General features: G+C 37.2%; 1 protein-coding gene across 3 annotated transcripts in view; it reads right to left on the minus strand.

Moving 5' to 3' along the window:
• Window positions 1-656: 656 nt before the first annotated feature.
• LOC141374738 (uncharacterized) overlaps window positions 657-14,740 on the minus strand; it is a 47,019-nt gene continuing 32,935 nt past the window's right edge. For all 3 annotated transcript variants that reach the window (XM_073904843.1, XM_073904842.1, XM_073904844.1), the window contains exon 2: window positions 657-6,395. In XM_073904843.1, the coding sequence (XP_073760944.1) occupies window positions 3,469-5,388 (1,920 nt within the window). In that variant the 5' untranslated portion in view covers window positions 5,389-6,395 and the 3' untranslated portion in view covers window positions 657-3,468. The remainder of the gene's footprint in view (window positions 6,396-14,740) is intronic.

The raw sequence follows: 14,740 nt of genomic DNA on the forward strand, positions 1-14,740 counted from the left end.
TTGAATCCATCAATATCCAAATCTATCGGCATCAATCGCTTGCTTTAATCATTCTGAGTATTTTCCTGTGGCCTTCCTACTATTGTACATCACAGCTAGCACTTTGAAGTTGACAGAGGATCTTGTCCCCCAATCCAGATTTAACAGATGGGGAATTCATAGAAATGTTCCTCTGAGGACCAAATGTCTAGAAAGAAATTCCTCTATCTAGATTCCTTCTGCTCTTGTTGGAGGAGACTCCAGAGACAAATGTCTGACAAGGAGATATTGTGGACAAACTTACTACCCACTTCTCCTGTCACAGTTCCAGATTAACACCACCCATGGCTCTCTTTCACATTTTGTTTTTAATTCCACATGTTAGACTCATAAAGCAATATGTATTTTAGTTTAAGCAGAAAGGTCCAAGATTACACAAATTGAATTATAATATAAAACTTATAGGAATAAATCCTTATGCATTTGCTGTTCGTTTTGTCCCAAACTTTTCCAAAGGAAGTATTCTTAATAACAATCTTGTACAAAATCATAGGTTTTGTGGTTGGAAGGGGTGTGTGTGTGTGTGTGTGTGAGAAATGACAAGTAAAACCCCTTCAGTTTCAAAAAGGTTTATTTGAGATATAAAAGAAATAAAAAACTCATCTAACATAAGCTCATACTGTCTGCCAAAAGGGGAAAACAGATACATTATAACCCAAAACTGTTAAGTGTTGTTAACATAGTGAACTGAAATCGATTCATATAATTCTCTGATGTCAAAGAATACGAGAAAAAGAACACAAATCATCATTGCCCGAAACATCTTCATCATATTATATTCATTGCAGGGTCATTTTTCATAATAAACACTAATCATTCCCTGGAAATTTCACCCATTTTAATCCCAACACAAAGTGGATTACATCCGGCCAGTCCATTGTTATTATACCACATTTAATATGGGAATATTGATTAATGAAAATAACCCACCCAAGAAAATGTATGACTTTTAATGGGTTTACTCCTTTGAAATCGATTTATAAAAACTGAGAAGTTATATTTACTGACTTAGGGGACAGGGTTGTTCTAAATGCAATAGACACAGAAACAGAGTAAAAGAAAGGGTGACAGTGAGAGAGGGACAGAGAAAGTCACCGCAGAGTCTTGCTCATCTAGAAGAGGATATAAGTTTTCAAACATTTGTTAATGAAAAAGAAACTACTTGGGCAGATGCCTTAAGAGAAAGCAAATATCCTGCTTAAAATCTGGAAATAAAAACAATTCTAAATAAGCATCACAGAAGCATGTCTGCTTCCGAAGCAAATGACAGAGTTGAGAAGAGTAGTATAATTTTTAGGGCCCAAAATATGAAAAATAACTTTTAAATGTAGTGCCTCCTCATAACATGGTTGGCTAGATCAGGTTTATTGACTGGTTTTCCTAGTTCTAAAGAATGAGTTGATGAATAACTTTCAAAGCAAAGGCTCCCTTCTAATGTTATTTCTGGGTTTATTTAAATCACTCGTTTGAATCTTCATGAAAGTTATTTCAGAAAGAAATGGAAGGAAAGTGGCAGTGAATTTTATGGCATTTGCAGGCATGGGAAAAAATTCAGATATTTCAATATTAGTATTTGCATTTGGTTCTTTTTTTAGTTTTGCTTTTCCTTTTGAAATATCCTGCCAATTCTCTTCTAAACTCTTTAAAGTAGTTATAATAATTGACTTAAAGCCATGGCTGTGATTTTCAATACCTAGGTGACCTGTTGGTCTGCTTCTATCATTTTCCTTGGAGTAGGTTACATATTTCTATTTTATTTCATATCTGGTCATTTTTAATTATATTCAGAACACTGTGTATTTAAAAAAAAATTCTAGAGACTAATGTATGGATACTTCACAAAGAATGCAAGGTCCTTCCTTTATCTGGCAGTTAGGATATGGGCTAATCTTTCTAATTTCTTCAGGTGTTGCGTTATTCTGGGCTGGGTCACAGTGCAATTCTAACAGTGATTATTCCAGCCACCAACCAACCCACCATCCCAGGAGTTTCCCTCCTTTCTTTCCTTTTCTTCCTCCCTTCCTCCCAACGTACCTACCTTCCTTCTCTTCCTTCCTTTTTTTTTCTTTTTTGCTTATGTTTTTACTTTGATAAAATAACAAAAAGAGGAAAGTTGCAAGAAGAATATAAGGCACTGCTTTTACCTTTTAACTGGATTCACCAGTGGTTCAGACTTGTTCCACTTGTGTGCTCTATCTCCCTCCGTCTCTCTGTCTTTCCCTCCCCAGCTCCTGGAAAATGTATTTGTAGTTTATGTATTCATTTTGTTTTCTATGAACATTTTCAGACCACTTTTTTTTTTGAACGATTTGTGAATAAGTTGGAGTCACTGTATCTTTTTAACCCTAAACACTGACTTGTGTATTTTCAAAGCAAAGATGACCACAGTATGCTGCATTTATCACTGATTTAACATTGATTAAGCAATATCATCCGGTCCATAGTCTTTCGTGACTATTTTTAAAGTCCACAATCCAATCCTATATCAAGCACTGTACGGCCATGTCTCCGTAGTCTCCTGCAATCTGCAACAGTTTGCCATCCTTTTTGTGTTTTTCCTTGCTTTGGTATTTGTAAAAAGTACAGGACAGTTGTTTTGTAAAATATTACTTAATTTGAGTTTATTTAATGATTTCTCATGGCAAGACTTAAGTAATGGCTTTTTTGGCAGAAATATATTTTAAAAATGACATGGTATCTTTTTCAACGAATCCTATTAGGAGGCTTATGATGACAATCTGTCTCAGTGTTAGTGGTTAACTTTGTGAGGGTGGTGGGCCAAGTCGCTTCACTGCGGAGTTACCATTCTCTCCTTGGGATTGTGTGAGTTGGAGTCTTCTGAAAAAGAGGAGGGGATTAGATGTGCAAGAGGCTATTGGGAAAACCATATTTGAGAAAATAAATGGAAAGAGTTAAAGAAGGCAGGGGGAGACATCAGATCTGGATTGAAGGAGAGGGGGGGAAGATGGGGGTCTGGGCAGGAGACTCAGCTACGGGAGAGTGTAAGAAATTTTCTTTTGAGCCAACGGCAGGGATCTGGGAGCCAAAGCTAGCCTTAAAGGGATCCAAGTCTTACAGGGTGGGAGACTTTCGTTGTGGGAGGCAGTCCTGTGCATCATAGCATGTTTAGCAGCATCCTTGGCCTCTATCCACTATATGCCAGTGGCAACCTCCCAGTTGTGACGATAAGAAAATGTCTCCAGGTTTCACCAAGTGTCACCTAGGCAGGGGATAAAATCGCTTCTAACTGAAGATCATTGTTTTGCACAGGTAGGTCTTCTCCTGTCGTCTGGTGAAAGTTAATATCTCTGAAGTCCCACCCTTTGCACACATGAGATTTCCCTTAAAGTTATCTCTTCTTGCATGATGAGGTATGATTTGTGATTTATTACCAAAGCCTTGCTTACACTCCTTGTGCATGAAGCTTCTTTATAACAGATGTGTCCCCTGGTGTCTAATAAGGAGTGATTTCAGCCTAAAGCCTTCCCCACACTTACTACAAATATAAGGTTTTTCCTTTGAGTGTGTTCTCTGGTGTGTCCTGAGAGTTGCCTTATCACTAAAGCCCCGCTCACACTCCCTGCATACAAAAGGCTTCTCCCCAGAATGTGTCCTCTGATGTCTTATGAGAGCTGACTTCTGGCTAAAGCCTCTCCCACACTCCCTGCACACAAAGGGCTTCTCCCTCGAGTGGGCCATCTTGTGCCTGACTAGATTTGCTTTCTGGCTAAAGGCTTGCCCACACTCAGTGCAGACATAAGCCTTCTCCCCGGAGTGTGTCCTCTGATGACTGATGAGGTGTGACTTCTGTCTAAAGCCTCGCCCACATTCCCCGCACACAAAAGGCTTCTCTCCTGAGTGTGTCCTCTGATGTGCAACAAGAGTTGACTTATGTCTAAAGCCTCGCCCACATTCTTGGCACACGTAAGGCTTCTCTCCTGAGTGTGTCCTCTGGTGTGTCATGAGAGCTGACTTAACACTGAACCCTCGACCACACTCTGCACACATATAGGGGTTCTCTCCTGAGTGTGTCCTCTGGTGTGTGGTAAGGTTTGACTTATCACTAAAGCCTCGTCCACACTCCTGACACACAAAAGGCTTCTCTCCTGAGTGTGTCCTCTTGTGCTTTATGAGGTACGATTTCTGACTAAAGCTCCGGCCACATTCAGTGCACAAATGAGGATTCTCCCCTGAATGAATCCTCTGATGTTTGCTGAGAGTTGATTTGTCTCTAAAAAGCCTCCCACAATCTCTGCACACATAAGGCTTTTCCCATGAGTGGGTCCTTTGGTGTGTGATAAGGTTTGACTTATCCCGAAAGCCCCGCCCACACTCCTGGCACACAAAGGGCTTCTCCCCTGAATGTGTCCTCAGGTGTCTGATGAGGGTTGACTTCTGGCTAAAGCTTCGTCCACACTCCTCACATGCAAAAGGCCTCTCCCCAGAGTGTGCCATCTTGTGGGTGACTAGGTTTGACTTCTGGCTAAAGGCTTGCCCACACTCTGTGCAGAGGTAAGGCTTCTCCCCGGTATGTGATCTCTCGTGTGTGATGAGAGCTGATTTATAGCTGAAGCTCCTACCGCACTCACTGCAAAAATAAGGCTTTCCTCCTGAGTGGGTCCTCTGATGAACAAAGAGGGCTGATTTCTGGCTAAAGCCTAGCCCGCAATTTCCACAGTTCACTACTTCAAATCCCGAGAAATCCACCCACTTTAATACTTTGTCTGTTTCTAAACGGTTTGCCTTCTCAGCTGAGCTGAGCTCTATTTCCACCACTGTCTTGCCTTCCCTCAAGCTTATTAGCTGTCTGTCAGGTGGGCTGAAGAAAGCTCTGGAGGTAAACCTCGCCCTTGTCCTCTCACACAATGATTTGGAGCCCTCTTCTCTGCCTTCATCTTTCACTTTGTCATTGCAGAAGCTTTCATGAGGAAGTGGTTGCTGCTTCTGCTTCTGGTAGGCTGGGCAGAGAGTGCCTGCTAGCAAGCCCGGACAGATCGGAAGGCAATGATCACGGAGCACGTGTTGGCATAATGGCCGACTGCAGAAGTCCAGAGCTGAGGAGGAATCAAGTTGAATTTCTGGCTTTGCATCTGCTGAACAGGGGCTGGGCAGATGTTCACTCTCCTCTTTACAGGGTTCTTCCCCCTGCTCTAGCAGAATGACAAGTGTTGGCTTGGGAAATGGAGTTCCCAGGGAGACCAAGTTGCTGTAGTTTTCCAGCATCACACACCTGTACAGCATCCTCTGAGCGTGGCTCAGCAGCCGCCACTCTTCCCGGGTGAAGTCCACAGCTACATCATGGAATGACACAAAGGCCGATTCTCTCCTGGCTCTTAGCCCCAAGGCCATTTTTCTGGTCTCCTTGAATGGTCTCCCTGAAGAAAAGTGAGGTCTTGTCTTTGCTCAGCTTTGGCTCCTGTGCAGTAGCGACCCCCAGGGCAGTGTCTACATGTCTGTGTAGCTCCCAGATGTGGGGACTTGTCACTGACAGAGAGGCTAAAGCTGGTGGGGACACAGTTGCAGTGTCTGTCCCACGGCAGGTACAACTGTAAGGGATAACAGATTAGAGGCAGACTCCTACATCACCTATCTTTCTTTTAGAAGTTTTATAATTTTAGCTTTTACGTTAAGGGTATGATCTATCGCAAATTCATTTCTGTGTTTGGCATATAATAGAGATCAGTTCTTTTTTTTTTTTTCCATATGGAAAGGAAGTTTTCCCAACATTTCTAAAGGGACTTCTCTTTTCCCTTTTAAGTGCATTTGAAGTGTTTGTTGAAATCAATGGGTTATATAAGTACGGGTCTAATTTTTGACTCTATTCTGATCTCTGCTATGTTCTGCTAGCTTTCAGAGGTGTCTGTACTTGAGCTAGAAGACTTGGCTGCATTTTCAGATAGGCTTGCTTCATTACTGGTTTCAATTCCACAAAGTTCTGCAATCCAGTCATTTAGAGAATGGCCAAGACTGGGCGACTTCTCTTTACTTACCAGGTCTTTATGCACTGTTTTTTCTCAAGGGTGGGATGGGGAGAGAGGCACAGTTGCTTGGCTGAGCTGGGGTTCCTCCAATCTACAGTCCATTTCAACTAGCTCTTGGCATCCTCACTCTTCCCATGGTATTCTGAATCCAAAACTGGCAATGACCCTCAGAAAGAAGTAGCTACTGCTCTCTCCTCTTCTCTGAAGGGTTTGTTTCTCTATAAAATTCAGTTCATTTAGCTTCTTTCAATCCTCCACTCTTCTCTACATCATAGAAAAATATGATTCTTATATTTTTGTCTATTTTTCTTGTTGTTACCATTAGAACAAAGCTCTTTTTCTTCTTTTATAGTCTAACTGACAGCAGAAGTATTCCTGGTGGGGAAAAATGAAGGGAGAGATTAGAGTTGTTTATGAGGAAAATAAAAAAAGAACTCACATTTTGAATCATTTGTGTTACCAATTTTTTTCTTCTTATCATAGTTATCATAAATTGGCTATATTTTTGTCTTCAGCCATTGAAATTTACTCATAAGCCTTTAGAATTATCTAATATTTAACTTCAGTAACATTATTCTAGGATCAAATGTCAAAGTTTTACCTTGCTTTTGTGATAGGGAATAAAATGGAATGATAGAGATCCATATAACAATCAAAACAACAAGAGTCACCTTAGCAATTTTTTCTCCTCTTATTTTTATTTGGCCATTGAATATGCTATCCAAAAAGGTCTTCTCAATGATCCTTGAGAAAGTTCTTTTCAACAGAGACTGAGGAATATAGCAGGTCAGAAGTTTGTTCATTATTTCACAATTCTTATATATCATTTAAATAAGAAAGAGAATGGTGACTATGACATTATGAAGTGCAGAAATAAGAGGATTTTTTTTTTAAAAAGTAAGCTAGAGAAATCATTCCTGTTGGTTTAAGTGACACAGTGAAGCTTAAAATGAGGAACCAAGAAGCTGATAGCAGTAACATTTAATTTGGGTCTGGCACAAACTATTGATTCAGAAGTAAGCCTTGGTCTTGGATTCTAGCTGGTAGCATTTGGACAAGTCCAGTTAAACACAGCTTCACTAAATGTACGGATTGTTTGAAACTGTTTTTGTTTTATGAAAGACAGCATTCAGTGTGGTGCTCCTACACTCTTTCAAGGCATATGAGAAGTGAATAGATGATCTGAAGGAAGAAGAGTCTCCTTGTGTGCTTTCCCTGTTTTTCACTTTTTTACCCATGTTTACCCACCCCTAGCAATGTTTGAGCATTCAGACTACACAGGGAGGGTATCCGAGTGGCAGCACTCTTCACACAGAGGGGCATGATTAAATGAAAATAATAATGTTTAATAAGAAGAATGATAATAATAAAAGAGATTTCTTAATGTTTAATGTAGAAGCCAGCTTGTAGGCATTCAAATACAAGCAAAGATCATCCAAGAATCTAATGCTCACTGTAGAATTCTCTGTGGGTAGTATGAAAAGACAAAATGCAATATCCTCACTATTTGAGCCTCAGAATTGATACACATTTAGCCTAAAGCAAGATGATTCTCAAAACACCAGTGTAACTCAAGCTACAAATAGGAAGAGGGAAATAGAGGGAATTCTGTGATCCAATAAGTTTGAAAATGATTTGGCCAATCCATTTATACATGTTTCTTAATTGAAAATCTTCTCAGATACTTCAATATGTCTAAATTCACTCTCAAGCACCAAGATAGAGACATAGGATGTAGTGTCTCTGAAACATATTTGATGAAGAAATTCCTTTCCCAAGAATATCTTATGAGACAATTGTTCTAAAAAACATGCTTCAAAAAAATTGGTGTAATTTCAATAAAACTTATGTTGGGTTTTTTGGGTCTTTGTTTATTTTTTTTCAAAGAACTGCAAGATCTGGAGTTCCTTTTATCCAAAAAATCATCATATATGTCCAAAAGGAAATGCTTTATTACATTCATAGCTCTTTGAAAATTTTTATGGAAATCGAACCATTTATTTTATAAGAAGAATACAGATGAACTCAAGATATATGGAGAAAAGTTTATAGTATAACATTCATAAAAGATTGGTCTTTGTCCTTGGTTAGTGCTCAAGGGAAGTAAATTATTAAATAGTGGCCCTTGCTTCCCATATTTTCTCTGTGCAACATGCTTCATACCCTTATCAGGATGTTTTGAGGTAGTGTTGTGTTGTTAGTGTTACTGATGTAGATATGTATACGTGTGTGTGTGTGTGTGTTGTGCATTTTAGAACATCTGATGAAACTAAACAGTGAGTTCCATAAGGGAAAAGACCAGCTGTTACCATTTTTTTTCAGACCTATAACTGTGCCTATAAAACAAACAGAAGCTTTGAAATAAACCACTTCATGTATCTAAACCACTTCATCTAGTCTTTTTCAAATCAGTATCTTTTGCATTCTATAGTTTCATTTCATTCTATAGATCATTTTCCTATGATATATAACAATAAATATTTATTTATTAAGTGTATAATATAGTCAGGTGATATAGGCTACATGTTAAGGATTCTTCTATTTCCACTGGCCATTTATCAAGGAGCTTAAAAAATTAGAGCACAATTAATTTCCTAATATGGAGGTAGTTTGAGCTTAATAACTTTAATTAAGAGACCTAAACAGCTGTGAAGAAGCTACTACTGCAGTAGCATTTAGGTTACTGAGGGTTCTCTGCTTGATCAAGAGAAGTTAAGGCGTTCATTCACCCTTAACCAACTGGAGAGCAATATATCAGAGGTATAATTAGAGAATGGATAGAGACTAATGCTTTGCTTTCCAGGTGAACAATAATAAATGAATGTCAGTTTCAGCACAAGGTTTAGGGATTAAATACAAAGAACAACTTATAAATATCTCACATACCAGAGGACCTCTGAATAGCACACCGAAATTTCAACCAAAGGACTGTGGTGGTCAGTGGCGGGGGCAGGAATAAAGGCAAGACCATGTGGGAAATGAGGGTGAGGGTGGGAGTGGAAGTAGGTTCAGTTAGATCAAATGGCAACAGAGTAAAACTGAAAGAAATTAAAAGAGTGAAATAAAGATTCATATTCTCATAATAGTGCATTGGCAAAGGAATGAAGTTTAATATTTAAAAATGGGTCATAGCGATCCTGGACAATGATCTTGGCAACACTAGTACACAGTACCTTCTATGTAAAATCTGTCATTCTAAGTTTTCTATAAAAATAATGTCGTGTGTGTGTGTATTTATAATATGAGGTATATGTTATCTTGTTCCTCATCTGAGGAATGAGGCACTGACATGGTAAGGTTAAGTCATTTCCCAAAGTCTTAGAGTAAAAGACAGAAAAAACATGAGACAGAATCTCTTATTATATGATATTTGTCCTTCTCGCTTGACTTACTTCACTTAGCATAACCCTGTCCAGTTCCATTCATATTGATGCAAATGGTGGGTATTCATTCTTTCTTTTTTTTTTTTATAAGATTGGTTTTCAATCCAATGATTGATTTGGCCCTGAACCAATCTCTAGTTTATTTTATTTTATTTTTTCTTAAAGATTTTATTTATTTGACAGAGCACAAGCAGAGGGAGAGAGAGGGAGAAGCAGGCTCCCTGCTGAGCAAGGAGCCCAATGTGGGACTCGCTCCCAGGACCCTGGGATCATGACCCGGGCCGAAGGCAGCCGCTTAACCGACTGAGCCACCCAGGCGTCCTGGGTATTCATCCTTTCTGATGGCTGAGTAATATTCCATTGTATATATGGACCACATCATTTTATCCATTCATCTGTTCAAGGGCATCTCGGCTCCTTCTGCAGTTCAGCAAACCCTTGTGTTGAGGACTGACTTTCAATAAATCACAGTGTGGGTGTTTTTAAGTATTATTAGTGAATCTCTTACCACTTCTATGCAATCTGTGGTTTAATAGTTACAAAACACGAGTCCACTTGTATTAAAAAAAAAAAAAACATTCTGGGGAAATTAAACCACCTTTCCAAGATCATGCTCCAGAGCCCATGTGCTTAACCCCTTTACACTAATTCCTCTGGCTATGCAAAGTGAGCTTGTGTTCCCGGTAGGAATCCCAAGCTACTGCAAGAAGCCGAATTCCAAAATTAAAATAAAATAAATTGAAGTATAATAGCATGAATTAATATTAAGTACACTTGACTTTCTTTGGAAATGAGCAGCAGATTCTTTTGAATTTAACCAAACTAAGTGGACAAAGTTTGGCATTTGCTTACTTCCCATGTTAGGCCATCCTTTCCCTCCTAGATCTATCTTCTTGAAGACTTCTCTGAGTTCCTGCTCCTAATTTTCAGTACCTGATTCCCCATAGATCCATGTTCTACACCAGTATAGACCAAGACAGTAACTGGTACCAGTTGACCTTTTAATAGTCAGCTTAGAAATAGCAACCAACACAGACATATAACCACCAATATAGGTTTGAGGTTGAAAGACATGGAGATTTTGCAATCTGAGATAACACTTCTTAGATACTCACCTACTCTTCCTTGACCCTTTAGCTCTAAATTTCTCTACACCTTTTAAAAAAGTCTCACTGTAATATTCCAAAAGACAAAACATATTTATTGCAGGAAAAAAATATGTATATATATGTACAAAAAAAGAAGAAAGCAAAGAAACCCTCCAAACTCTTCCTATCTGGAGACATCCATTGTTAACCCCTTGGTGCACTGATTTCTAGATCCTTTGATGCGAGATTAGGTCCTCTATCCTCTGAGTCATGACAGCTCTTTGCACACTGAAACACAATTATTTTGAGCTTCAGTTTTTCTCCACTCAAAATTTAAAAACAAACAAAAGCCAAAGCAAAAACCCAACATATTTCTTCTTAGCATTAAATGTTTAGAGCCATCCCAATACATCCCAGTGTCACTTTGCCAGTAAAAGGAATAAGAGATATTTTCTGTCCCTCTGAAAAAATTATGAAGCAAGGTTTTGTATATCTAGCAGTCTCTCTTACTGAGCTTTGTCTGAGCCAGGAGTTCAAAAGTGAGGCATAAGAAAACAGTTTAGAATGTTGACACGTATTTAAAATTGGACTTTATGTAATTGTTTGACATATAGCTTTGGGGTAAAAACATAATAAGAATGAGATTTCTACTTATGTTTTGCTTACCTTATATAGGGCAGTAAAATTAGTTAATTGATAAGAATTTATGACAAATAAATATTTTATCTTTCCTCATTTCAAGATATGGTAAATTGATGAATATTTCTTCTAATCAACACTATCCAATAAAAACAACTTGGAATAAAATAATGTAAGATGGTATGAAAGTAGAATTAGGGAGGCTCATTAAAATCTGTACATATTCCAAGCATGTACAGTGTTGAATAATTCGTCAGCTGTTTAACACATTTACACACCCTTAAAAACCATACAAACTGATTTTATTACTGGGTTTTTATTATTTCATTTTCAAAAAGGATTATATATTTTTTCATCTGTAAGGCTCCTAAGGTTTAAATGCAAAATAATTAACATTGAGTTCTTGCTAATTAAATCAGCAGAAGAGATTTTGCTGACACTATGCTAGGTTCTCAAATTAAAAGACTGTCTCATTGCATTAAACAGAATGCATTTATCACAAATAAACTCTCAGCCCATTTATTTGATATGACAGTTAATGGGTAAAGAAAATGAATCTTCCCAGTGTTGTAGGCAACAAAATTCACAGTTGTCTTGCTTCTAATTGTCTGATCTAGAATGTCTGAAGCAAAAAAAAAAAAAAAAAGGATATAAACACTATTGTCTTTAAACTGAACTGGAATATAATAAAACCTAAAGAAAGTTTCATTTCAATAAGTTGAGTAGTGCTCTTGAATAAATAAAAAGAATAAGAATTTTCAAAATTATGCATAAACATATATAAGCTCTAATCAAACATGATTAAACACCAGGGGATGCATGGTAACTTAAATTATAAAACAGACATAATATTGAAACATCTAGGGTATCCTGTGCTTCTTTTAAATATCATAAAATAGCTCTATCCTAGAAATTCTGTCACCAATTTATTTTAATATATTCACTTATTAATTTATTTATACTTATTGAGTTCCTTTTAATGCCAGCCACTGTGCTAAATGTTACACACATAAGTATAAGGAACAGCATATATCTGTTGGCTCAAATTCTTCCTTGTAATGTACTCTATGGAAGATTTCTGAGAATTTTGAGTATGAGTAGAAAAGATATGAAATTATGGATGTAACTTACAATCTGTCTCTGTTAGGATATAAGTCTATTTTGACTGGCACAGAAACTGTACTTAATATCAGTGGCTTAAATAAATAACAATAATAGATTTCTAAGTTTAATTTTTAACATATGCTTGAGAGGTTTCCTCTCAAAATTAACTGATTTTAGAATTGACCACCTTCATTAAAGTATTTTCTTCATATTTTTTTAAATATCATAAGTTGATTTTCTAAACTGCCATATTCTTAACATACAACTGAATTTCTTTAAAAGTGATTTTCTTTTTAATGTATCCGCATTAGAATATACTTAGCTAACTCAGTTTCACATGACTTTGATTTGCTACTGAGTATATTTTATCAATATATCACATAAAATGCCTTGATTTTCAAGCAAGGGTCAAGAAAAAACAAATAATCTTCAATGATCCTGCAATAATTTCAGTACCAACAAGGTTTAAGATTTGATCAGAGTCAGGAAAGTGGATTTGTAAGGCAAATAAATCAAATGTTAAAACAAAGCAGTTTGAGTATTTATAATAACTTTGTTCCTATAATTCTGCAAAAATATGTTTCTATGCCATAGAAAAATGGGGAATGGAAATAGTAATAAATCAGCATTGCTATAGTGGTCTTGGACATCACGCAAGCACTTAAAATAAATTGTATCTTACACTAAAAGAGCATATTTCTCTTATTCTTGATATTTCACAATGTTCTCTTACAGTTAAACTAGTTCAGTCAAGTAAAGTCAGCCTGGCAAACAGTAAATATTTTACAGGGTTTCCATTATCAGGAGAATAAACTAGAAAAGAAAGAATCCCTTCACATATCTTTTGTGGTCTGCACCATATTTATATAGTCTTCCCCAGCTGTTCCATTTCCCTATTGATATACTGACCTATATTTGTGACATTTACCATATTCACAAAAGAGTGCTTTACCACATTCCATCCCATTCTATTCCATTCCATTCCAAGTTTTAGCACATGACTGAGGCCAGAGCAAATAAGGGATGTTTTGTACTGTAGTAATGATTTGCCCTGGGTTTGATATTAGAAAATATGGCTTCAAATCTTAGCTCTGCCCCTTTATAAACACAGATTTCTGGTTACTACAAAATATATTCTCCTCTGATTTTGATGTAGTAGCAAAGTGCCCAGATAAAAAGCTGTATTCCCCAGACTTCTTTACAATTAAAACTGACTAAGCCATATATTTCTGGCTGCTAATACTTCAGTGGAAGTTTTTGGAAGGGGCTTCAGAAAGCATCTTAAAAGGTGAAGCAGACTCACTTGGCAAGAAACTGTCACCTTCTGTCCATTCCTTTTTCTTTCTAAAAGGAAAACCAGATTCTGGAATTTAAGAAACACTATTATTATTTTTTATTACCATTCTTCTTCTTCTTATTATTATTATTTTCACTAGGGAGACAATGGACACAGGAATAAAAAATTAGGTATATAGAGATATCAAAGTCCAAAATCCTGATTTCATCAGGAAGCCACCATACTAGTCCTAAAATGCCTACTTTTAGACTTCTCTTTCTGTGATAAAGAAATGAAATCCTTATTTTGTTTAAGCTACTGTTTAACTTTGTTGGGTTTTTTTTTAACTGAATGCAATTGCTATTAATACATTAGCTTTACCCTCATGGGTATGATATAAAATTCAATCAGAATTTTAGTTTAAAAATTTCAAAAAGCTTTATTCATAAATGAGTACTAATAATTATTTTAATAAGTGAGGGGATTAAATAAGAACAGAGTGGTAGGGGACTTTTCGCAATGCCTGTCACACAACTTATAGCCTGTGAATCACCATAATTATTGTTATGTGCTATTTGAGAAGCAGTGTTTTTCATTTCTTTTTTCTTTTTTCTTTTTTTCATTTTATATTACACCTGAGACACAAATCATGCAATAAAAGAGTTAATGACTTGATTTTTAAGATACATGTAATTGTGTTTCTCCTCAGGTCTTTTACTCCCCCCCCCAAGAGGGGGAGAGAGAGAGATGGTGGCAGGGAGGGGCTGAGGGAGAGAGAGAATCTTAAGCAGGTTCCATGCCCAGCACAGAGCTGACACAGGGCCCTGATATCATGACCTGAGCTGAAATCAAGAGTAGGACACTTAACCAACTGAGGCACCCAGGCACCCTCATGTCTTTTTGTTCTTAAATCTAACATACAAATAATCACAAATTATAAACAGTCATTTTGCTGGATGCACTGGCCAGCATATATGATACATGGCTTTTAAAGTTTATTTTTCTAAAACTTGCACTGAATTTAGGCCTTTGAAAAATCCTAAATGCACTTACCTGTTTATGTCAAGAAACTGGGGGCGGCGGGGGGGAGGAATGCATTAAAATTGGATGAGCTAAAGCTATCATGAAAACAAAAGAGAAAGAAAAAAAGGAAAAAAATGAGAGAAGAAAGAAAGAAAGAAAGGAAGAAAGGAAGGAAGGAAGGAAGGAAGGAAGGAAGGAAGGAAGGAA

The sequence above is a fragment of the Callorhinus ursinus genome, unplaced genomic scaffold, assembly GCF_003265705.2.
Source record: "Callorhinus ursinus isolate GAN/ISIS: 27379988/994484 unplaced genomic scaffold, GSC_fseal_2.0 scaffold21, whole genome shotgun sequence".
NCBI lineage: Eukaryota > Metazoa > Chordata > Mammalia > Carnivora > Otariidae > Callorhinus > Callorhinus ursinus.